General features: G+C 38.1%; 2 protein-coding genes across 3 annotated transcripts in view; one reads left to right on the forward strand and one right to left on the reverse strand.

The window, feature by feature from the left end:
* The window catches only part of stk10 (serine/threonine kinase 10), a 43,256-nt gene extending 28,277 nt beyond the window's left edge, over nucleotides 1-14,979 (forward strand). The window contains exons 8-19 of the mRNA XM_053479167.1: nucleotides 969-1,106; nucleotides 3,262-3,750; nucleotides 6,692-6,822; nucleotides 8,787-8,910; nucleotides 9,757-9,936; nucleotides 10,020-10,112; nucleotides 10,354-10,483; nucleotides 10,855-10,979; nucleotides 11,664-11,852; nucleotides 12,023-12,148; nucleotides 12,347-12,460; nucleotides 13,519-14,979. Coding sequence (XP_053335142.1) covers nucleotides 969-1,106; nucleotides 3,262-3,750; nucleotides 6,692-6,822; nucleotides 8,787-8,910; nucleotides 9,757-9,936; nucleotides 10,020-10,112; nucleotides 10,354-10,483; nucleotides 10,855-10,979; nucleotides 11,664-11,852; nucleotides 12,023-12,148; nucleotides 12,347-12,460; nucleotides 13,519-13,659 — 1,980 coding nt within the window. The 3' untranslated portion in view covers nucleotides 13,660-14,979. The remainder of the gene's footprint in view (nucleotides 1-968; nucleotides 1,107-3,261; nucleotides 3,751-6,691; nucleotides 6,823-8,786; nucleotides 8,911-9,756; nucleotides 9,937-10,019; nucleotides 10,113-10,353; nucleotides 10,484-10,854; nucleotides 10,980-11,663; nucleotides 11,853-12,022; nucleotides 12,149-12,346; nucleotides 12,461-13,518) is intronic.
* Nucleotides 14,980-16,244: 1,265 nt separating this feature from the next.
* Nucleotides 16,245-23,243, reverse strand: part of sh3pxd2b (SH3 and PX domains 2B) — a 29,088-nt gene continuing 22,089 nt past the window's right edge. For both annotated transcript variants that reach the window (XM_053479169.1, XM_053479168.1), the window contains 6 exons: nucleotides 22,639-22,740; nucleotides 21,089-21,206; nucleotides 19,883-20,067; nucleotides 19,576-19,622; nucleotides 19,306-19,431; nucleotides 16,245-18,928 (listed from right to left, as the gene is read on the reverse strand). In XM_053479169.1, the coding sequence (XP_053335144.1) occupies nucleotides 17,489-18,928; nucleotides 19,306-19,431; nucleotides 19,576-19,622; nucleotides 19,883-20,067; nucleotides 21,089-21,206; nucleotides 22,639-22,740 (2,018 nt within the window). In that variant the 3' untranslated portion in view covers nucleotides 16,245-17,488. The remainder of the gene's footprint in view (nucleotides 18,929-19,305; nucleotides 19,432-19,575; nucleotides 19,623-19,882; nucleotides 20,068-21,088; nucleotides 21,207-22,638; nucleotides 22,741-23,243) is intronic.

A 23,243-nucleotide genomic window follows, 5' to 3' on the forward strand; every position in this document is an offset into this window, starting at 1 on the left:
GACCTTCTGTTTGAGTGTGTCTTTATTTCAGACACCCTGGGTGCGCCCCAGTGTACATGTTGTTATTGTGTAGTTGTAGTCCTGTTTTAGTCGGTTAGTTGTAATTTTTAAGAACAATGGAAGCAGATCTCATGAATAAGTTTATTATAATCAGATAGTAGTATGAGAAGATAATAATAATAATAATAATAATAATAATAATAGATAAGACCGGTGAGGTTGGCTGCCATCACGACTGCGCCGACCTCTTTTTGTTCGTTTTTGCTTTTTTATTTTATTTAATTTTTATTAACTTATATAAGCATTTCAATGCATATTGTACTGGGTATGATTGTGTATGTGACAAATAAAATTATTATTTGTTTTAATGTATGTATATATAATTATACAGTATTATTATTATTGTTATTGTTATTATTGTTATTATTATTATTATTATTATATAAGTATATATATATATATATATATATATATATATATATATATATAATATTTTTATTATATATAAGATGTAATATTTGGTCAGTATTTTGCTCAACATTACCATGGCCTTTACCTTCCAGATTTCAGATGTCAGTTAGATTCTTGATTCTAGCTGATTAAATGCATCCTTTAGTGCATGTGTAATGACTATGGACGTTTAAAAGTGTGTGGTGGCTGCATTCACTTATCTCAGGTTCTAAGCTTCTGAAGACCTGGCTAAGACCTGGCTAAGACCTGGCTAAGACCTGGCTAATATATTTTAGGAACTGTCTAGAACCTGGATAAGACCTTCTGTCTATGACCTGCTTAGGGTGTGGCTTGTACATGGCTAAGAGCATGTAAAGACATGGGGGGGGGAAGCCTGACTAATACCCAGTTAAGGCCGTCTGCGTAGGCTCTGGTTTAAGACACTGACTGTATTCACTGTGTGTAATCCCTGTCCTCCCCTTTCTCTGTTCCCATGCTGTCCTCTTCGTCTCTCTTAGCACCCGTTTGTGAGCTCTGTGAAGACGAACCGTCCTCTGATGGAGCTGGTGGCTGAAGCCAAAGCCGAGGTCATGGAGGAGATGGAGGAGGACAGCAACGAGGAAGCGGACGAGGATGAGAACCACGACATTACAGTGGTAAGTACTTCTTTCTTTCTGGTTTACACACAAACACACACACACACACACACACACACACACACACACATGGAGTAGGGAGCAGATAATTCCCAAAACAAGCGCACTGACTCATGACTTTGGCCCAAGACCAAAACTTGAGGATCAGAGGTCTGCGTTCCAAATTTACTCACAGGAGCTGAAATGAATAAACAAGACTGTCTGGGAATCTCTATCATCTACATTACAAATACATTGATATTCACGTGTGTATGTGTGTGTCACCTCAGACACCGGTCAGCTTCAGAAACTCATAGATAAACTTAACATCTTTATCCCTGTTAGGATCCAGTTTCCTTTGAGAGATCGCTCAGACCTACGGGGCTCATTTCTTTATAGAAGTCAAATGTTTATTCCAAAGAGGTCAAAGGGCAGAGTTTCAGATCAAGGATCAGGGATTAAAACGGCTGAACTACATGTCTCGGTGTGATTAAGCAGAAGGGCTGCGTTTTAGATAAACAGTTTTCTGGATCTGAGGATGATGAGGTTTGTAATCAGGGTTATGGGATTCAACCAAAATATCACATCTTAAAAGTCAAAGACATTTCTGTAGTTTAGGGAATTAAGGTTTGTTAAGAAACTTGGCAGAAATAACAAGAAAAATATCTGTTCTGTAAGAACTGTTCCAGTCTGATAAAGGTGAAATAATATATATAATTTTTTATTTTATATTAAAAAAAATATATATGTTAATTTATACATTGTGCCAGGAGGGAAATCTGTACTTAAAAAAAAGGTTTAGTTTCAGTATAAAAGTTTAGGTACTGGATTAAAACTTGATGATGATGTCAAAGGTCAGATTAGGATTTGTTTTCTAAATAACTGATGAGTCAAGACTTAACACATTTCTATCAACTAAGAGTATGGAGACATTAAAAGATAAATATTAAATTTGGTGGTTTGTGCTCACATACACAAACACACACACACACCTTAGCTGACTCTCTCTCTGCTCTACCCCTCCCTCCCCCTCCCTCATTGTATAAAACTTCCTTTAACCTATTCTGGCTGAATCGGTACTCGGCACGTCCCACCCAAATTGGCGTCTCTGTATAAAGTGCTATTTTAAATCTGTCTGGCATTTTACTCTTAGATAACCTTGACCAAAAAAAAAATTACACTCACACACTCACACACTCACACACTCACACACACACACACACACACAAATTAGCTCCATGTAATTTCCTTCACTTCCTTCTCTCTGTCATTTCAAACATACTGTTCAGTGACTCATAGATCCGTGTGGCTCATTAAATGTCCTTAAAGGCATCTAATCTGCTGTTTACATTTAGATAAACACAAAGTGTCCGAAAAGTCAGGATAGAGTGTAAAAGGTGGGAACTCCGAGTATAGGGTCATTAATAACAAACTGTGCTTTTGTGTTAGGATAGAAAGAATAAAATTAATAAAAAGCTGGACTTTTTTTCTGGAATTGTTATCCAATAGATTTTCTGTTCAGAAAAGTAATAAATGATTAGGTTTAGCTGATGGTGATTATTACTGAGGTAAGATGTGACACTAAGACACTTTTTCAAAATCACTAATCCCTAATGACAGGATTAAGCACAAACTATTTTTTAAGAAGCTTTACAAGTATTAAAAACTTAAGAAGGAACTAAAAGGAGCTTGTTAATTTAGATTGTTTAATTTTTTTTAAAAAAAAATTTGTCCATAACAAGCAGTCTATCGCTTTATGAGAATTTTTTTTGGAGAGTTGATCTCTGAAGCTCCGTCCACCCGACTAAACCGCTTGGAATTGGCGGTCGCGTGTTTGCAGACAGGTAATCGTGCATGAGGTTTATGTGTCGCGAAGAATCGTCTTTTTGATCTGGCGATCTGGACATGTAAACTGGTGTTGAGTGAAAGACCTGCATGGTTAGATTTTTATGATGTGTTTAGCATTACAGCTAACATTTGAAATGAGTCATTCGTTTGCCAATTCTAATCACATTTCACAATAAATAAATACGCTTTTTAGTCTCCTAGTCTACCCCTGATCAGCCCATCTTGTTTTGTGCAGTAAACACTCGAGCAATGAGGAAGTTTTTTCACTTTATATTTAGGTCATGTTTAATATCCTTAATAGCTGAAATATTTTCTCTCCTCCTTCCAGCCTCCGGCGAAAGATCCCTCAGAAACGAGTCAGACGAGTTTAGAAGGTGACCACGTTCCACTTCCAGAGAGTCCCATCGACTCTGAGCCGCTGAAACTGGAAAAAAAGCTCTCCAGCGAGGACCGGGACAAACCCTCCAGCTCCGATTCGGGGATCGAGGACGGAAAGAGCACCCCGACATCAGAGGAAGAAGGAAAAGGGGCGGAGTCTCTGGATTACGAGTGCGAGTCACCATCAACGGTGCTTCCTGTCCTCAAAAGGGTCGAGTCTGAAGGTAGAGCTGAGGATGAGGGCGAGATACCAAGGCGCCCACTGGTGGAGCGGAGTGGAAGCACATATGAAAAACATGAACAGGAAGCGGACGTTGCGCCTCACGCTAACGGGAGACTGAACAAGCGAGTCTCGGACGCCGGGAGTCTCATGTCGGAGAGTCTCGACATCAGCCTGAGCTCCATGGGGACTAGAGACAGCGGATCTGGCAGTGCACGCGTAAGTGTGTGTGTGTGTGTGTGTGTTTATATACAACAAATAAACACTATAGTCATGTATATAGTCACTTTCAGGAAAAAAGAATGAAAGTTCATGGATCATTCACTCTGTGACAGGGTTTATGTCTTGCTCTACAGTACCAGCTATTTAGCATTAAACATGGTTCATGTGTTCTTCATACACTTAACTTCCAAAAGGAAATAAACGGAGACACTTGTGGAGACTTTGTACAACTTTCTAATAATCCATGTTGAAATGTTGCACGTCAGACTGAAGGAGGATTCCGACTTTGTCTAGGAATTTAGAAATCTTCCCAGGTAAAGTGGACAGATGTTTAAGTCGTCCTGTTGCTTTAGACAGGGCGGGAGTGTGGCATGGCGTGTGGTGGTGTGACATAATCTAGACATTACTGGCTGTTCAAGCACTTGAACATGCCATCAATCTGACTTCCTGTTTCAAAAGGAAGTGCGCCAAAGCTACAGAATGAATCGAAGGACGACACTCAAGTTGTTTCATGTAGGTTTTTAAAATGTCCTTAAATGATTATTATAACAGGGTTTATTAGTGAAAATAATATTAAACTTAACGCAGATTGTTGAGAGAGAGTGAGTGTGTATGTGTGTGTATGTGTGTGTATGTGTGTGTATGTGTGTGTATGTGTGTGTATGTGTGTGTATGTGTGTGTGTGTGTATGTGTGTGTGTGTGTGTGTGTGTGTGTGTGTGTATGTGTGTGTATGTGTGTGTATGTGTGTGTATGTGTGTGTATGTGTGTGTATGTGTGTGTGTGTGTGTGTGTATGTGTGTGTATGTATGTGTGTGTATGTGTGTGTATGTATGTGTGTGTATGTGTGTGTGTGTGTGTGTGTGTGTGTTTGTGTGTGTTTGTGTGTGTTTGTGTGGCTCAGGGTCAATAACACACAGTAGAGGAGGTGTAGCAGGTAGGTGGAGGTGTGAATGAGGTCCAGACTTCAGGGCTTCTGCAGTATAGTAGAGCTAGTGAGTCAAGGTGTTTACTCTGGAAATGACCAAACACAGTGGGTTTGTGTGTGTGTGTGTGAGTGAGAGAGAGAATCTTTATTTGCCATGTTAAACAGTATATTAGGAATTTCTGCTTGTGAATTCCTTCAAGTGAATGCATCAGCATGAATTTCATTAGAGAATTAATCACTACATCCAGACTAATCCCAATCCAACAGCACTGTAGTGTACATTAAATGGATCAGGAAGTTTAGTCTCTGTCTATCTCTCCCTTTATCTGTCAGTGCTGGAAGCTACGAGTCTGTAGATGCAGCTGAACAAACAACACACAGCTGTTTACATAAAGCCACTGTAATCACACTGAGAGAGAGAAAGAGATAGAGAGACTAAGATGAACAGATAGAGACGAAGTGAAACAGATAGAGATGGACAGATATAAAGAATATAAATGGATAAAGATAGAAAGACAGACAAAGGTGAAGAGGTGAGACGCAGAGCATGAGAAACAGAGAGAGACAGGAAAATGAAGAATCAGGGTTTGTACAAAAAGTTGCACACAAACTGTTTGTAAAATTTCTGTTTTGTTCTTCTTCGTAAGTAAACACTATTTTGTGGAAACCGTACCGATTCTAAATATCTATACACTCAGTGACAAAAATTTAAAACAGTAATAGGGTAGGCGGCGGTGGTGTAGTGGTTAGCACTGTCGACTGGCACCTCCAGGGTCCGGGTTTGATTCCAGACCAGACTCGATTCCCGTCTCTGTGTGCATGGAGTTTGCATGTTCTCCTCGTGTTTGGTGGGTTTCCTCTGGGTATTCCGGTTTCCTCCCACAGTCCAAAGATAAGTAGGTTAGGCTAATTGGCATCCCAAATTGCCCGTAGTGTATGTATGTGTGTGTGCCCTGTGATAAATTGGCACCCTGTCCACGGTGTACCCCGCCTCATGCCCTAAGACTCCTGGGATAGGCTCCAGGCCCCCGTGACCCTGAATACAGGATAAAGCGGTATAGAAGATTGAGTGAGTAATAGGGTAGGGCATGCACTGGTAGTGTGTGTGTGTGTGTGTGTTTTATACAGTTTTACTGATTTAGAGTTCTCTGGAAAATATGAGGATATTTATTTCCAGTGACCTGCTCTGTTTAATGAATAGAGTCGCAGTCCAGAAACATACACACACACACACACACACACACACACACACACACACACACAATGAACACATACAGGAGGCAGAGGCTTAAACACAAAAAGGCATTCAGGAGAAATTTATTGTGAAAAGCCAAACAACGAGAAAGAGGTGTTGTTCCAGAACTGTTGCTATTCCTCTATAATCCTACAGATGGCAGCCTGAATCGTCACCTAATTATACTATGTATACGTAATAATATGGTATCAGGTGGTTCCTGGTGATTTCCATCCCTAAAACCCACACTATACAGGGACATACACATGCTGATCAGCCATAATATTAAAACCAGCTGCCTGTTATAATGACGCCCTCCTTGTGTTCTGAGGCGTCGAGGCCTGGACTTCACTAGACCTCCGAAAGGAGGGGGAAGCCTTCACTCCTTACGTGCACCAGTGACCGCTGGCCGACCGCTCATGATCCCGTCACTGGTTCACTGGTTCTCCTTGCGGTACTTGTGGTAGGTCTTAACCCCTACAGAAGGTGGACAACCCACAGGAGCTGCAGGTTTGAAGACGCTCTGACCCAGTTGTCCAGACATCACAGTCTAGTCAAAGTCGCTCGTGTCTGTTCACTTGCTGCATAATATGTCCCGTCCCCTGACAGGTGGTCCTGTGATGAGATAATGAATGTTTAATGTTAGGTGTGTGCGCGTGAAGAATCGTAGGGTTGTAGCAGTAGTGGGGAACAAGCAATTAAATAACAATGAAAGAATTATTTAATAAAAACAAACAAACAAACAAAAAAACCTGTTTCTTTGTTTATTTTGTGCAGGACTCCCGCGATTTCAGACGCACTCTGAAGCGCACTCGAAAGTATGTGGTGGACGGTGTGGAGGTGAGCGTCACTACGTCCAAGATCATCGGGGAGGACGAGAAGAAGGACGAGGAGATGAGATTCCTCAGGTACACACGCGCATGCACACGCACGCACGTGGGCTTAATTGTGATTGGTTCGCTCAGAGCAGTCCCATGACTTGGAATATGGTGCACATACTTATGACACCTTGGTTCTTTATTTCTTTTTCTCTGATCTGTTCATGTCTTGTTTCCTTTTATTTTCTCTCTTCCTTTCCCTCCTCAATCACTCTCTTATTTCACCCGTTTTCCCCTTCATCCTTTCTTTTCTTTACTTTTTTATTTTTATTTATTCTCCTTTCCTACTTTTGTTTTTGTACTTTGATCTTTCTTCTTTCACTCTTGTTTATATCCCATCTTCTTCCCCACACACTCTTTTCTTTTGTTTCCCTCCATTTCCTCTCCTCTACTTGTGTTTTAGTCTTTAATACTTTCTTCTTTCCTCTCGTCTTCCCGTTCCTTGTCCTCTGTCTCTTCCCCCTCTCTTGTCGTCTCTCACAGAGCTCTCAAAGTAAATAATCTATTTTCGGCATCCTGTTTGACTTTCCGTCCTCTCGCTGAGGCACATTAATGCACAGAGGTGTGTGTGTGTGTGTGTGTGTGTGTGTGTGTGTGTGTGTGTGTGTGAGAGTAAGTAAACGAATGTGCCCTAATGGAATGGAGCAGAGAGAGACCCTGGTGTTAAAATGTTGTTAGTCTGCGCACTGTGTGTAATTTCTCTCTTCTTATGTCATGGATATGAGGTGTTATAACCAGTTATAGCTCAGGGCTATAAAGGCACGGATTCCAGTACTGTGACGTTTCCATGTCTGGAACTTTTAATAAAATATATCACAGGCAGAATAATTATGAATTATTGACTACTTTAATATTAAATAAATATTATATACTGATAAAAATGTACGCAACTTCAAGTCAAGTCAGCTTTTATTGTAATTTCAACCCCATACCATTCAGTACACAGTGACACGAAACAGCGTTCCTCCAGGACCAAGGTGCTGCATACAAAACACAAATATACAAAAACTAACTAGCTAATCATGACGTCTAATTACTGTAGCTAAGAGATTAACAGATTAGCATTTACAAAAATAAAAACAAATAAAACTTTTAATAAAAAATCTATATCATTAATAAGTATAAAAAAAAACTATAAAATATAAATAAACCTCAAAAGCTTTTAAAAGTTTTTTCTTTTAAATCTTCATCGTTATTTTACTCATTAAATTCTCCGCTTGAGGAATAAAACTAGGAAAAACAAAAAAAATTAAGTTTTAATATAGAAACATGTAATTTATAGACGGATAAAGTAAACTTTTATTCATGACTGTGTATTCATCTGTTTTATCTGTTAATTTACTGCCATCTAGCGGTGACTGTCACAACCTCCTCCTCCTTTCTCATCGTAAAAAAAAATCCTTTTTCGTTTGTTGTCACACTTTTTTGTTCCATCTCACGTTATTTATTTCTTTTTCTTTCTATCTTTTTCCTTTTTTGGTGAATAATTCTCTTCTCTCTTATTTTTCTCTTCTTTTTCCCTTTCCCCTTCATATTTTCTCACTGCTCTTTTTCTAAGCTCCTTTTTATCTTTTTTATCCGTCTTCCTTTTGCTCTGTTTGTTGTGTTTCTCTTTCGGCATCTGTGTGAGAAACAGAGCGAGTTTGTTCCCATGAACTTTTTTCTTTCGTAGAGTTCAGTGTGGAGCGAGTGAATCATCAGATAAATCGTTCTGTATGAAGCGTTCTTCACTCGCAGCAGCTTAGAGTGACAGAAAAGAGAAATGCTGCATTGTTAGTTATGGGGTGTGTGTGAGAGAGAACAGAGGAGTGATGCATCATGGGTATTGTGTGTGAGAAAGTGAAGTGAGTGTGTGTGCTGTCACGTCTTCAACAATAATGATAAAATAATCAGGAAAAAAAATCTATAGCCTACACTGAGTAAAATACTAAAGAGCTGTCAATCAGAAAATAAATGAGATTTCTGTGTGTGTGTGTGTGTGTGTGTGTGTGTAGGCGACAGGAACTGAGAGAGCTTCGTCTGATCCAGAAGGAGGAACATCGTGCTCTGTCTGTTCTTAACACCAAACTGGAGACTCAAAGAGAACTCATGCAAAGACGCCTCGACCAGGAGATGAACGTGAGCACACACACACACACACACACACACACACACACACACACACACACACACACACACACACTCGTCCACTTTATCAGATAGACATAGTTCTCATTTGTACCCTGCACCAGTAACAGCTCAACACACACAGGACTTACTTCATCAGATGAACAAATCCAGTCTGATCAATCATTTACGCAACCACATAATTTTATTTCTTTTCATTTATATTAATGTTATTTATATTTATTTAAAGAACTAATAGATCAGAACTGAGCGAAATAATAAATAACATGAACATGATGTAATAGAATACGAGAGGAAAGAGAAAGAAAAGGATAAATAAGAACAGAAAAAGAGGACAGAATGTCAAGAGTAAAAAATAGAACGAGTAAATTAAATCAGAAAGGAAAAAGTCCATAAGAAATGTGAAAAAAGAGAAAGATGAAAAATGAATAAGCAAGATGTATAGAGAGTACTAACCAAAACCAAACTAAATAAGAAATGAATAAAAAAGGAATAAAAGATTTAGATAGAAAAAGAAATGTAAATAGAGGACTGGAAACAATGAGAGAAAGGGACACAAACACCTTAAGAGTTTCTTTTAGTAAAAAAGGAAAGTGAGTAAAGCAAAAATAAAGAGAATAGAGAAGTGAAAGTTGATTACAGTGACAGGAGAGAGAGAGAGAGAGAGAGAGAGAGGTTCAGTATGGAAATGTGTAGTCTGGCTCAATATTCAATTCAATCTTATTTGTAAAGCGCTTTTAACTATTGTCATTTTCGCAAAGCAGCTTAGGTTTTATTTATTTATTTATTTAAGAATTATTCAATGTGTGTGTTTGTGTTTGTGATCTGTTTTTTCAGACGAAGAAGAAGTACTATGACACAGAGCTGGAAAACCTGGAGAAGCAGCAGAAGCAGATGATCGAGAAGATGGAGATAGAGCACACCGTGGGTCTGCGGGATGAGACGAGGCGAATCCGGCAGGAGCAGGAGAAAGCGCTGTACCGGTTCCTGGAGCAGATGAAACAGCGCAAGAAGGAGGTGAGACGCTGAGAGTTAGAGCGTCTGTGATGTGTAGACGTGTTGATGCCTCCAACATTCTGACGTTCTATGTGTTGTTCCAGGTGAAAAACGAAGTGGAGAAGTTACCGAGGGCTCAGAGGAAGGACAGTTTAAAGATCCGCATGAACGAGTTCCAGCTGCAAAAAACTCAGGAGGTGGGTGAGAGCGGGGTGAGAGCGGGGTGAGAGCGGGGTGGGAGCCGAGTGGGAGTCAGCGAGATTAAAGAAGAAAAGAAAAAAATGAGAGAAAGAAAACTAAAGTTATCTACAGTACATACTTAATATGTACTGTACATATTAAAGCTGGTTAATAATTTCCTGCAATTCTGTCAGATTTGTCATCATCTCATGCTGTATTTTATATATATAAAATACATATGTGTGTGTGTGTTTATAGGAAGAACAATTCAGAAAAGATCAGAGTGATTATCTGGAGGCGACTGTACAGAGCATCATCACTCGCAACAAAACGGAGATCGCTGAAACGGAGCGCCGCTGCCTCGAGAAGAAACAGCACCTGATCAGAGGTGCGCAACACACACACACACACACACACACACACACACACACACACACAGTTCAACAAAACAAACCCCACAACAGCATTGGACTGAAGAAAGAAAAAAGCTTCTGAAGTGAAAGGATGAAAGAAAATGATGGAATAAAGAAAAAAAAACTTAAAGAAAGTTAGTAAAAGGAAGCAAAATAGAATAAGTGAAAAAAATCAAAATAAAAAAAAACTAACAATATTAAAAATTAAAACTTGAGATTTTACATGCTGTTGCACAAACATCATACAAAGGAATAAAAGAAAAAATACAATGCTTGAGTGTCTAACTGCACAGGAAGTGTGTACATCATTAAACAGTTGGTTGCGTTTTTGTTGTGTGATGTTTAGAGAAGGAAGGAACGATCTGGGAGCTGGAGGAGAAGAACCTGCACGAGAGATGGCAGCTCCTCAAACAGCAGCTGAAGGAACAGTACTTCCTGCAGAGACACCAGCTTCTGAAAAAACACGAGAAGGTCTCCGGTTCACACACACACACACGCCCTGTACAACTGGTCGAATAACACTTTACACCACAGCGCTGCTGAAGTCTGTCTCCTGATTGGGTCAGAAGGTGTTGATTCATTCTCTATAATAACACCTTCGACAGAGAGTGCAGGTCGTTTTAATACGTTCTTGTGTGTACCGTGGTCCACTGATGATAAACTCAAATAACTTATATAAATTAATAAAAATAAAAAAAGATGTTTAAGGATTCTCCAGTGTCAGCGTTGTATAACGGTCAGAGGTAAAGTTGTAACTGTAGATTTTTCCAAAAATCTGTGTGGATTTTTTCTTTTTCAATAGGCATATTAATAGAATAGATAGATAGAAGCCAGTGAAGAAACATTAATGATAAACAAATAAAAAGTATCCCGTGCCATTCTCTAATCTTCTATACATATAATGAAACAGTAAAATGGGCGTGTCTGTACATTTGAAGATATTTGAAAAAAAAATATATATTTTAAGGAGGACGCAAGATAAGTAAAAGAACACATCAAGTTTAGTTTTTTTTGTTTTTTTAGAATTTTTGTCTCTCAATTAAATTCCATGCGAACAAAGTCACAGGCACATCTAGTTAATCTAAAATTCTTGTTATAGGAAAATAATCTTCAGGGTGATAACGCTGGTGTGTGTGTATGTGTGTGTGCTTACAGGAACAAGAGCATATGACCTGCTATAACCAGCGTATGATCGAGCTGCTGAAGGTGCGACAGCAGCAGGAGAGGAACAGACTGCCCAAGATCCAGCGCAGTGAAGGAAAGACTCGCATGGCCATGTTTAAGAAGAGTCTCCGCATCAACTCCTCCGGCAACAATGCAGAGGACCGCGAGAGGATCAAACAGGTCAGTGCCACGCCTCCTTTTATTCCTTACAACATTTTTATTTATATAATTTTTTATAACCAGCGTGAAATAAAATTCCAGAACATTCAGCTGTTTATGCATGTACAATAGGTTATAGTGGTCCATAATTTTGACAGTTGGAGTGTGTGTGTGTGTGTATTTGTGTACAGTTTTCCAGGCAGGAGGATAAGAGGCAGAAGGCGGAGCGGCTGCACCAGCAACAAAAACATGACAACCAGATGAGAGAAATGATCGGGCAGTGTGAGAGCAACCTCAGAGAACTCCAGCAACTACAGGTGTGTACGGCAATCTGTCTCTCTCTCACCCTCACACACACAAGCGCACACACTCTCTCTCTCTCTCTTCCCCATTTTGTCTGTTTTCTATATTTTTTCTTAATTTTCAGCAGATGAGTGAGACAGTGGAAAAACATCCACACCTGACTCTGGTAATCGGTCTTGTGTTTATCCCTGCTGTTAATCTTCTTCCTTCAGAATGAGAAATGTCACCTGCTGGTGGAGAACGAGACTCAGAGGCTGAAATCGCTGGACGAGCATCACAACCAGCTGCTGAAGGAGTGGAGAGCGCAACTGCAACCACGCAAGAAGGTTCTGGGGCTAATCTCTCTCTGCTACGTTGTCCGTTATGTGTAAATTTAGAACCTAAACAGATCCTCAGCAGTGGTCCAGCAGGAGACAGGAGCAGTTTTAGACATCACTGTTTAGTGTTTAGTACCTAAATATAACGTTTTATTAGTTCAAGTTCAAGTTCAAGTAGGCTTTATTGTCATTACAACCATATACAGTTAGTACACAGTGAAACGAAACAACGTTCCTCCAGGACCAAGGTGCTACATGCAACATAAATTTACAACATAAACATAACATGTTGTAAACATACATTACAACATAAATTAACAGAGATTCCTGTTAATTTATGTTGTAAATTTATTTATCATCAAATTTAAATATCATTTATTCCTAGAGTAAATGTTTATAGCTTCAATTCATAAAATAATATTCCCTCTTATTTGGAGTTTTTTAGGATTATAATCTTCACACTAAAGTATACGTAATTAGCACTCACAATGAGCAATGTGTTTTGCTACTTTTGTTTTAAAATATAATTAAAAATCCATATATTAATTTAGAATGCAAAATAATTCCATCTCGCTCTTCTTGTTTTTATTATTATTATTATTATTATAATTAGGGGGCCAAGCACAACCACAGGAGCCTACAGTCTACAACAGTGTTTGCTTTTTAAGAAATGTATTTGGCGCAGTGTACAGTGCTGCTGTATGCTGCTCGAGCGCTCTAGTGCCACCAGTGCCACAGGGCAGTATCGGATACATTTAAAAACTTTTTTAGCAACAATACATGATGTTAATAAGCAGGCTTCGGGTCATTTTGCCACACGTGAGGTGAAAACAGGAAGTGAGGCAACACATCAGTAACCATTAATCTTCCATGGAGTAAGAGTTGAATCCAGCGCCAGGCGTTTCTGGTCTTTCCTTCATCACTAAGGGGTAGGGACAAAAAGTGCTTGGCCCCCATAATCACTGCCTGCAGCTATTTGTGTGGCTGTTGTTATTGTTATTATTTTATATAATGATGTACAATTTACTTTTTTTGTTTGTTAATTGCCCTAACATTGTCGTCATCAGGCTCTGGAGGAGGAGCTTAACCAAAAGAAGCGTGAGCAGGAGGATTTCTTCCGAATGAGCGAGGACAAGGAGTGTCTCAACCGCAGCTCTTCCACCAAATACACCAAATTCCTGCCGTACACAGACTCCTCCACCACCTAGGACTCCGCCCACTGGCCACTATCAGACAGACTTGTGCTCCTCTGTAGCCCCACCCACTCGACCAGGTAGATCATTTGTGCGAACAGGATTAGCACACCCTCAACGTTCCCGTGCGGTATTATTAAAATCTGAATCTTTTTTTTTTTTTTTTTTTTCGGTAAATAATATAGAATAAAGAGTGAGGTATCCTAATAAGTCATGGAGGAAGATACAAGTTCTTATATTTTAAAAACTTACGTTAGCTTTTTTTCTAAACGGGTGAAAAAGAAGTACATTTAAACACAAAACAACAACAACAAAAAGCTTAATTAAACCACTTTAACTGTATTTTCACACCAAAGCCAGTAATCAGGCATTATTATTATTATTGTTATTATTAATAGTCAGTAGAAATTTGTCAAACTTCAAAATATTTCTTTTCTGACAAGTCAGAAAAATATTTAGTTTCGCCAAAGAAATGTACAGGAAAAAGCTTAGTTTTTTTTTTCTATTCTATTTCCTTTAATTTTGTTCTGTTTTATAAATTATAAGAAAGCAAATATTTAAAACACTTTAACGAAGTTCTTTCTAACAGCGTCACCTTGTACGCATGTTGTGTAAATGTTTGTCAGATCTTTTAGCTATAAGTGACGGTAAGGTAAAGTGGTACTTTATTATTATTATAGTCCGTGTTTTCTTACTGTTTTTTTTTTTTCCTGTCACAGAATTACTGTAAAGCACAACACTGGATATAAGCACAAAAAAGACTAACAATCCACACAAAATATTAACAATTACAGTAATAATTTCTTAAAATAATAAAGAAGGGCTTTGTGGTGTATTGTTTACTAAAAATTGTTAAATATTTTCTTTATTTAAATGTTACTAAATTAAAAATTACTCAATACATCAAGAGTTGGAAGAAAAATCTAACTTAAAGATAAAAATAAAAAACAAATGCAAGAAAAATATATATAACCCCACCTGTTACAGGTTTTATCCAACAGCAATAGAACAAAAATACATTATTATTGATAAACAGTTTACTGACTCTTTAATCACTGACACACAAAGTGCAATGTGTTTTTCCTAATGCAATATTCTCTACCAATTATTTCTATTATTTAAAGTGGGGCAGATAATCAGGTACAGGTAGGCCTTATGTTTTCCTTAATAAACCCACAGGTAACTGAAACCAGTTTATATTTATCTATCTGTCTGCTGCACTGATTATCTTTTGTTTTGGGCCTTTTAATTTACTGCTATTTTTATTTTAACCAAAAGGGTGTAAACTGACCCCTCGCTGTACAGAAATCTAATAAAGTCAACTTTATTATTTAATTTTGCTTTCTCCACTTTTTTACTTCTACAGGTAAGTATTTATTTACAGACTTCACAAACTGAACAGATTTGATTTGAAATGTTTATTTAGGTTTTATAAGAAACAAAAGAAATTGCACGTGACATGAAATGAAAAAAAAAAACAACACGTAGCGTACAGGTTACAGAAATGTCTGCATTCTGCAAAAATCAACCAGATTCATCAACTCTGTGAAAGCTTTTTTTTGTTCGTTTCTTTTTCCACATCTCGGACTCACGTGCGGTGTTCCCAACCAGTTACAGCTCTCTCTTCACGTTTCAGTTCATCTCTCTCCCAAGAATATAAAACCCCTCACGAAACGGTCCTCTTACACAATGTTGTAGCCGTGTCCATGTGTTCAGTATTATTACACCTTCTGTTTAAACACTTTGTCTTGGCTCAGACTTCTTACACAAAATCACCTTTTATAAAATTGAAAATGCAAACAGAAGCAAAAAAAGTAGGAAATGTATAAATTTAAAATAAATGTTAAGTTGTATTTTAAATTATGTTTGTCTTAAAATACAGAAATATTAATCAGTAGACTTTCTTACACTTGAACATACAAGTTGTAGAAAAGCTGACAAATTATTTTTATTTCTGAAGAACTGTTACAGAGATTTAAAAAGAAAAGAAAAAAAAGTGGAAAACAACTTTGTTACAAAAACAAAAAAAGAAACTAAGAATCATGATTTTATTAAAGGAAAAGTTCTTCATGGAACCAAAAATAGTTCTCATACAGTTTTGACTCTGTAGTAAACCTTTTTTGGCTCATTCTGTGTAAGATCAGTAGAGATTCCTGACCTGTATGCCTGAAATTATTTTTTTTAAACATGGATTGTACGATTGCACAATTTTGAAATCCTTAAAACAGTTCTACCTGAAGTCCAGATGGGGGCGCTACAGTAAACAAGCTAAGCATCATTGATTGCATCACATTTCAGCATCAGGTTTATCATCAATACGTTCAGTCGTCTCATATCTAAACACTACGCCACGTGGAGAACGGCATTCTTGATTGAATACTTTTGGAACGTACCATTTGTGTACATGTAAAATGGTGTTTCTGATAAACTGCCCACTCCCGTTAATGTAGCAGGCTTTTTTTTTTTTTTGTGGCGTTGTATTTCCTTCACGTTCAGTTAGTTTAAGGTTACCATCACACTTTTTGGGTAAAAAAAAAAAAAGGATATAAATGTCCATCACCCAATTAAACCCTTAACAGTCTTACAATCTGGACCAAACAAAAAATAACTGTTAATACTGTTATTTTACACTGTAAATTTTGTGGAGGCGTGACTCTGAGCATCGTCAAACTTTTCTCGTGTAAAAGACGCAAAAATCTAGCACAAAAACATTGACACTTTAAAAGCGACCCAACACAATCTACAAATAAAAACAAAATGTAGTGTTAACTCACTAAAAAGTATACTTGAAACCAGTCAAGTACGCACATGTTAAACAGGTTAAACACGAAAATGATCATAAAATACTGAATGTAAGCACCATCGTCAGTAATGCAACACTGCTGAACAGAACCGAAGAGGTTTTTTTTTCCCCCAAGATTTATTAAAATTATTAAAACTTTGCCCATTATTAGATTAGATTAGTTTTAGGTTTTTGATTGCTGTCATTCTGTTCTCAGTGCCACAGAACTGAAATCTGTGAACTTCATCTCTTAAAAAGTAAAAAAAAAAATAATTAGGGATGCATCACTAACATTGTATTTCCCATACGGCGTACGAAAATGTGTTTATTAATACGCATTGATGAAATGAGTCGTTCATCACTTTATTTCAAAACATGTTGTGTTAGCATGTGAGCTGCTAGCCATGCATCCCTGTAAAAATGTGCAAGTTGAAGCATTGCAGCAAAATTCCTTATATGAGGCTTGAAGATGGATTAAAACTTAAAAAAAAATAATAATAATTAAAAGTTAGGCAGTATAAATTTTTTTTTTTTTTTTGGTGTAACACTTTTTATAAAGGTTTTCTGCATTGTGATAGTTGCATAAGGAAGCATAAGGCTAGTTGCCCCCCAACGCCTCCACAGAGACATTTTTGCTAACGTTTAGAAGCTCTGAGAACTTGGCTTTTAATATTGTTAATATTAATACGTACATAATCGAGGCACGATAGATAGCAAGAAGGCTGCAAGAAGTCACATATGTATGTATATTGCTAATCTGTTATAGAGCTAAAGATTATATAAATATAAAAATAGTATGAGTTTGGTTAGCATGCATGAATAAAAATTAAAAATACAGGTTTAGCAGTGTGACACTTTTGTTGCTTTCTCCCAAAGAAATGTCACACAAAAAAAAAAAGAAATCCACCCGACGCCCCTAAAAAAAAAGGGACAGTAAAAACGCAACGCAAGCACAAACGAACAGTGTTTGAACTCGCAAAAGAATGGAATGTAAAGAGACTTTGATTGTAAAGGTACCCATAAATAACACAGACTAATTAAATAGATATGAAAGACAGGTACCTAGTGTTTCTTGGCTAAGTAGTTGGAGGGGATCCAGCCCTCAGCCATTGAACCATCGCTTACATTTTTGCAAAACCACCAACCCGTGGTGTTCCTCTCGAGCACCTCGAAGACCGCGCCTTCTTTAAAGCCCGGAGTTTGATCGTCACCTTCAAAGTCCGCCACCGCCAAAAAGAGCTCTTCCTTAGCTGGATCTTTGATGAGAGGAGGAAGTTTGTCTTTCGGCGGCAGTGGTTTATCGGTTTTAGCGAGCGGTTTCGGAGGTACCGGGACTTTCGCCTTTGGAGATTCCTCCTTGTCTTTGGAAGCCGGAGTTGCGGCAGCTTTTGGTTTCGGAGGTGGCGGTCGGTTTTGAGAAGTTTGGGCTTGTTTATTCTCCTGAATGTCCTTTAGAGGCGCTTTGATCTCTGTGGAATTTCGTTTGTTTTCTGGCTCTGAAGTTTTCTTTGGTGGTGGAGGTCGTCTCGGAGCAGAGCTGGGTCTCTGAGGTGGTTCTCTAGGACCAGGCATTTGAGGTTTAGGGATTTCTACCGAATCGTGGCCGTTTTGCTGTTTGGGCGGACATTTTGGTTCGCCGTTATTCGAGGAAGTTCCGTTTTGCTGACTGGAGTCTGCGTCAGGAAGTTTGGAGGGACGCAACTTGCTCCTCAGGTTGGTGATATCGAGCTCGCTCTTGCTCGGCAGTTCTGGTTTAGCGGCTGGTGGAGGTTTTGGTCTAACAACCGGTTTTGGTTTCAGGAAAGGAGCGGGACTGGCACATTCCGCTTTCTCTTCTTGATTTTCAGATTTGGGCTTCGGTGGCTGCTTCGGCACCGGCTTCAAGTTGAACTTCTTCACTTCCTTGGCGGAAATCTTGTGGCCGCATTCCAACCCCATCTCATTCTTCAAGTGCAGGGGTTTGTTCTTTTCGTCCTTCTTTGGTTCAGGAGGTTTTTCGGATTTGAATGGAGCTGGTTTGGGGGAAACCAGGGGCACAATGACGCCCGGAGCTGGAGGTTTGGGCGGAAGCGGTTTGGAAACATCTGTTTTAAGCTTCTCCTCTAACTCCAGGCTCTTGTTGATGGACTCTCTCCTTGGTGGAAGGGCTGGTTTCTCCTCAGCAGGAGGTAAAGAAGGTGCTGGAGGCAGCGGATTGGAGAAAGGGGAGGTGTTCTTTGCGGCATTGGACTTCCAGTCTCTCAGTTTGGGACGAGCGGCGAAGTCTGCAGTGGAGGATGGCTCGTCCGGGAGAGGTTTGGACCAGTTATCTTCTGTGCTGTTATTACTATCGGGACCATCCTCTAGCTTTAGCTGAGCCATTTCTCCAGGCAAAGGGGCTAAAAAAATGGGCCTGGATGCGCTGCTGCTCTTCTTGTATTTATCCAAGAAGGTGACAGGAGCCCAACCTTCTTTATCATCGATCTGAATGTACCACCAGCCACTTGAGTTCTTCTCAATGACCTGCGAGAAAACAAGGATAAATCTTCATGCTGGGGAATTTCCTGCCAATGTATAGTGCTTATGGAAGTTATGACTGATTAGTCCAAGACTCTCAGGTCAGAAAGAATAAAAATAGGGTTTGTTTCATTCGTTTTCATTCCTTTTCAGCCTCTCGGTGATTAGACAAACAAGTAGAATTTTAATTCGTCTCCTCTTTCTTCCCTTCTCAGTTACCTAATTATTAGCCAACTAACTAATAGTGGACCAGGGTTTAGCAAGCTTATACGGTATATATGTATGTATGTATACGGTATATATGTATGTATGTATACAGTATATATGTACGTATATAATAACAATAAACAGAGTTCCTGATTGTTTTCTCTTGATTATCTCACCTCGACTTTAACTCCCGCCTGGAAACTGATTCCATCCGGGATGGTGGTTTGAAAGTCAGCAATGGTGTAGTACTCCTCCTCCACCTGTGGAGGCACCGGTGGCTTCGGCAGGTTTGTCCCGCGAGGCTAAAGAACAAACGGAGTGATGAAGTGTACAGATCAGATTTTTCACTGCATTAGAGAAAGAAATCTATCCTTTCATTTATTTTTTTTTTTACATTTTTTATACATAAATATAGAAATGTAAAAGAAAAGCTGCAACGTTCGTACTATTGAAAGGTCTCGGCGTGGTGGAAGTCTCTGACGCACATCTGCTCCTGCAAAATTAAAACATAGTTCTTGTTTAAACATTATCATAATGTACGAGTACATTATTACAGCATTTTCTATGACTCTCTTAAAACCACTAGGTTAACATTTTTAAAGATCACAGTAGAAGGAGGTAACACTTCTGTGTAAAGTGAGGTTTAGTGTGAAAAAGTCCAATATAAAAAAAGAGGTTATGTAATTTAAGATTTAAGAAAACCGATAAAAGTAAAAATAATTCTGTGGATAAAAACAAACGAAATGACTTTACTTCTCTTGTTGTCACTAAAAGGACTGAATCTCTCCCTCTGGTTCTCTTTATTCTCCTTGTTGCTGCTTTGCTGTTTACACGCTCCGTCTAAATCGTTAGCACTCGAATGCGATGACATCTTTTGGCTCGAGGCTTCAGATTTCTTTAAGTACGAAGCCGGAGCCCAGCCTTCTTTCCCCTGATATCTGCAGAAAATAAACACGAGATGATTAAAAACATCAGGAAGTACTTTTAATATCTAAATATTTAATCAATTTATAGGTTAATTTAATCAAAACAATTAAGCAGGATTTAAATTACAAACTTAATAAAAATCTACCCTGTATCTGTAACATACAACCACTTGACATTTGTACCTCTGTGTGAAAAATATAATATTTACATTGACACACTATGCTTATTACGTTATTAAAATGATGCACAGTCAAAGTATTTTTACAAAATGAAAACAATGTACCTCAATTTAGAAGCTTTAACAAACAAATCAAACACAATATATAATAAATTAATAAATGAAAAAGCAAAGCATAAGATTTTAAATAAAAGTATGGGGCGTATATTTACATTGTAACTATTTAATTTTTATTATGAATATATCTATACACACACACTACCACTCAGAAGTTTGGGATCACTTGCAAATGTCTTTGTTTTGTTTAGTGATTTATTTTCTACAATCTACAACAATACTGGAGATTTCAAAACCATGAAATAACACATGAGGAATTTGTTAATTATGTAACAACAACAACAACAACAGTCGGTTATTATTTCAAGACATGGAGGTCAGATGTTCTGGATCAGTTCTCACAGGAACAGTTTTGTGTCGTGTGTTTGTAAAACCCATCAAGCTCCATGATGATGAAACTGTCTCTCATAAAGACCTTCACAGGAAAACAAGACCAAAACTGAGCTCTGCTGCAGAGGAGAAGTTCATTTAGAGTCACCAGCCTCAGAAATCACCAATTAACAACCAGCACCTCAGATTAGAGCCGTTATGAAGCTTTACAGAGCAGAAGGAGCAGATATACATCTCAATATCAACTGTTCAGAGGAGATTATTGTGGATTTTGGATAATAAACGCCTTCAGCATTGTTTTACAGTGTAGAAGAAAATAAACATCAAGAACGACCATGAAGTTAGAAAAAGATCACAAACTTTTGACTGGTAGTGTGTATTTACATTTTTTTATTTACTTAATTTACCTGATCTTCCACCAGCCCTCCAGGTTTTTCTCCGTCACCTCCACCATCATTCCCTTCTCAAGATCGATTTCATCCTGATCGCGAGCGGTGTACGGGTAAATCACTGCGTATTTCTCTTCTGGAGGAAAAAATAAAAAACCTCATTGAAACAAATGAAGCAAAACTTTTCTTACTCTTGTGTATAAAAAAAAAAGTGGAATTCTGTCATTTGATTAACAAATGAACAAAAAACAAACATAAGTAGATGACGGTGGCAGCAGGCACTTGGGGTAAAACGTCTGCAACGTCTCTGCAATGTAATTCTCTAAAAAAAAAAAAAAAAAAAAAAAAAGGCAGCTTTGACTGTAATTCAGGTTTATATTAATGCGCTCTCTCTGGTACGTTATTGTTTCCATAGTAACCGCTCATTCACAGGGGGTGTGTGCAGTACACACTCCGGATAATCAACTGTCTGGCACCCTGTACATGGTTTAACCCAGCTTGTGTCCCGCGTCCCCTGGGTCAGGCTCCAGGCCTCCAGGCCCGGTACAGGAGGAGCGCTATAGGGAACGAATAAGAGTATTTTCTCTGTATGAAGGCAAAGAAAAAAAAACACAAAAAGCTGGTAAAGGAATCATGCAGCATCCAGTGGATCTGAGGGATTAAACCCATAAAAACACGTCACACTGATTTTAGTTCATGCACCATGCAGCTAGTATGAGGGAAAAAAAAGCTAAAAATAACGCTGAGGGACGGGAGGAGAAGAAGAGAGGGATTTTCTCTCCACCTTGGCTGAAACTCAGGCTGAAAAGATCGCCTAAAGTACGGCGGCGACCCCCGAGCCTCGGCAGTGACCAGAACCTCCGGCACACTCCAGCAGCAGGGGAACACAGACACAGACACAGACAGACAGACAGACAGAAAAATCAAGAAGCCATAAAGTTTTGTGCTAAGTGAAGACTGTAGACAGAGCCGTGACGTCACGCTGAACAAAAACACGTCAGTCGTGTCATCATCAGACCAGGAGACTCACACCGATTTAAAGCAGAGATTTATTTATTTATTTTTTTTATTTTTTATTTTTTTACTAAAGATTGAATTTCGCTATTGCGATCTGTTTAGAGAGCATAATTTTTTTATTTTTTATTTACAGTTTAAGCCCAAATGTAGGCTGGAGGAAACCAAGATTAGACTTGATTAAATGATTCTGTAAATAATTATAAAAATTTTATATTTAGCTGTTCTTGTTAATAAAAGTTCTTGGGAAATTTCAGCTCTTTTTGTAAATGAAACAATGACGTTTGCGGTCAGTTTATTAATAAACCTGCGGGTTATCGAGAGTCTCAGAAATGGCTAATTACAGAGATAAAAATATTTCTTGTCGCTGCAAACCTCCGCTTGTCATCGCTACGTCTCGCTGTGACGGAATTTCCTTTAAGACTGATTTTTATAAAATCACACTTTCACTGAACTTCTCTACAGCCTTAACTTTAAAATGTAGAGGAGGTGTGAAGAGGAACAGAATCTCACACACTAACTCACTCTCTCTCCCACACACACAGTTTCAGTACCTTCTTCTGCAGGCAGACTGTAATCGTCAGGATCGTCTTGAGCCTCCAGACAGGTGGCAGGAACCCAACCCTGAGCGTCCTCAGAACTCACGAACCACCAACCTGCAACACACACACAATATTATATATATATACACACTCAGCAAAAAAAGAAACATCCCTTTTTCAGGACTGTGTATTTAAACAATAATGTTGTAAAAATCCAAACAATCCATATATATATATATATATATATATATATATATATTTTTTATCAGCACATAAACAAATGTATTCTTTTTAATCTAGGCTTTTTTTTATACTTTTAAACTGGAATTTAGATTTCAATTAATAATTTAAGACAATTTTTTTAAGATTTGAATTTATTTTTGATTTTCTAAAAAAAAGACCACATTAAATCAGATAAATATCTCAAATTGAGATTTAAATTATTATTATTTTTTAATTAAAATAATTTAAGCTTTACTTTCATTTTTCAGTTGGATTTTTTTTTTTTAAAAGATCTAAACATAGTTTCAAATAATGATATTTCTTGTTCAAAATCAAGATTACTTTCTTAATTTTAATTTTCAAACTAAATTTCAAACAAATTGTTAAACCTATTT

The sequence above is a fragment of the Clarias gariepinus genome, chromosome 19, assembly GCF_024256425.1.
Source record: "Clarias gariepinus isolate MV-2021 ecotype Netherlands chromosome 19, CGAR_prim_01v2, whole genome shotgun sequence".
NCBI classification, from domain to species: Eukaryota; Metazoa; Chordata; class Actinopteri; order Siluriformes; family Clariidae; genus Clarias; species Clarias gariepinus.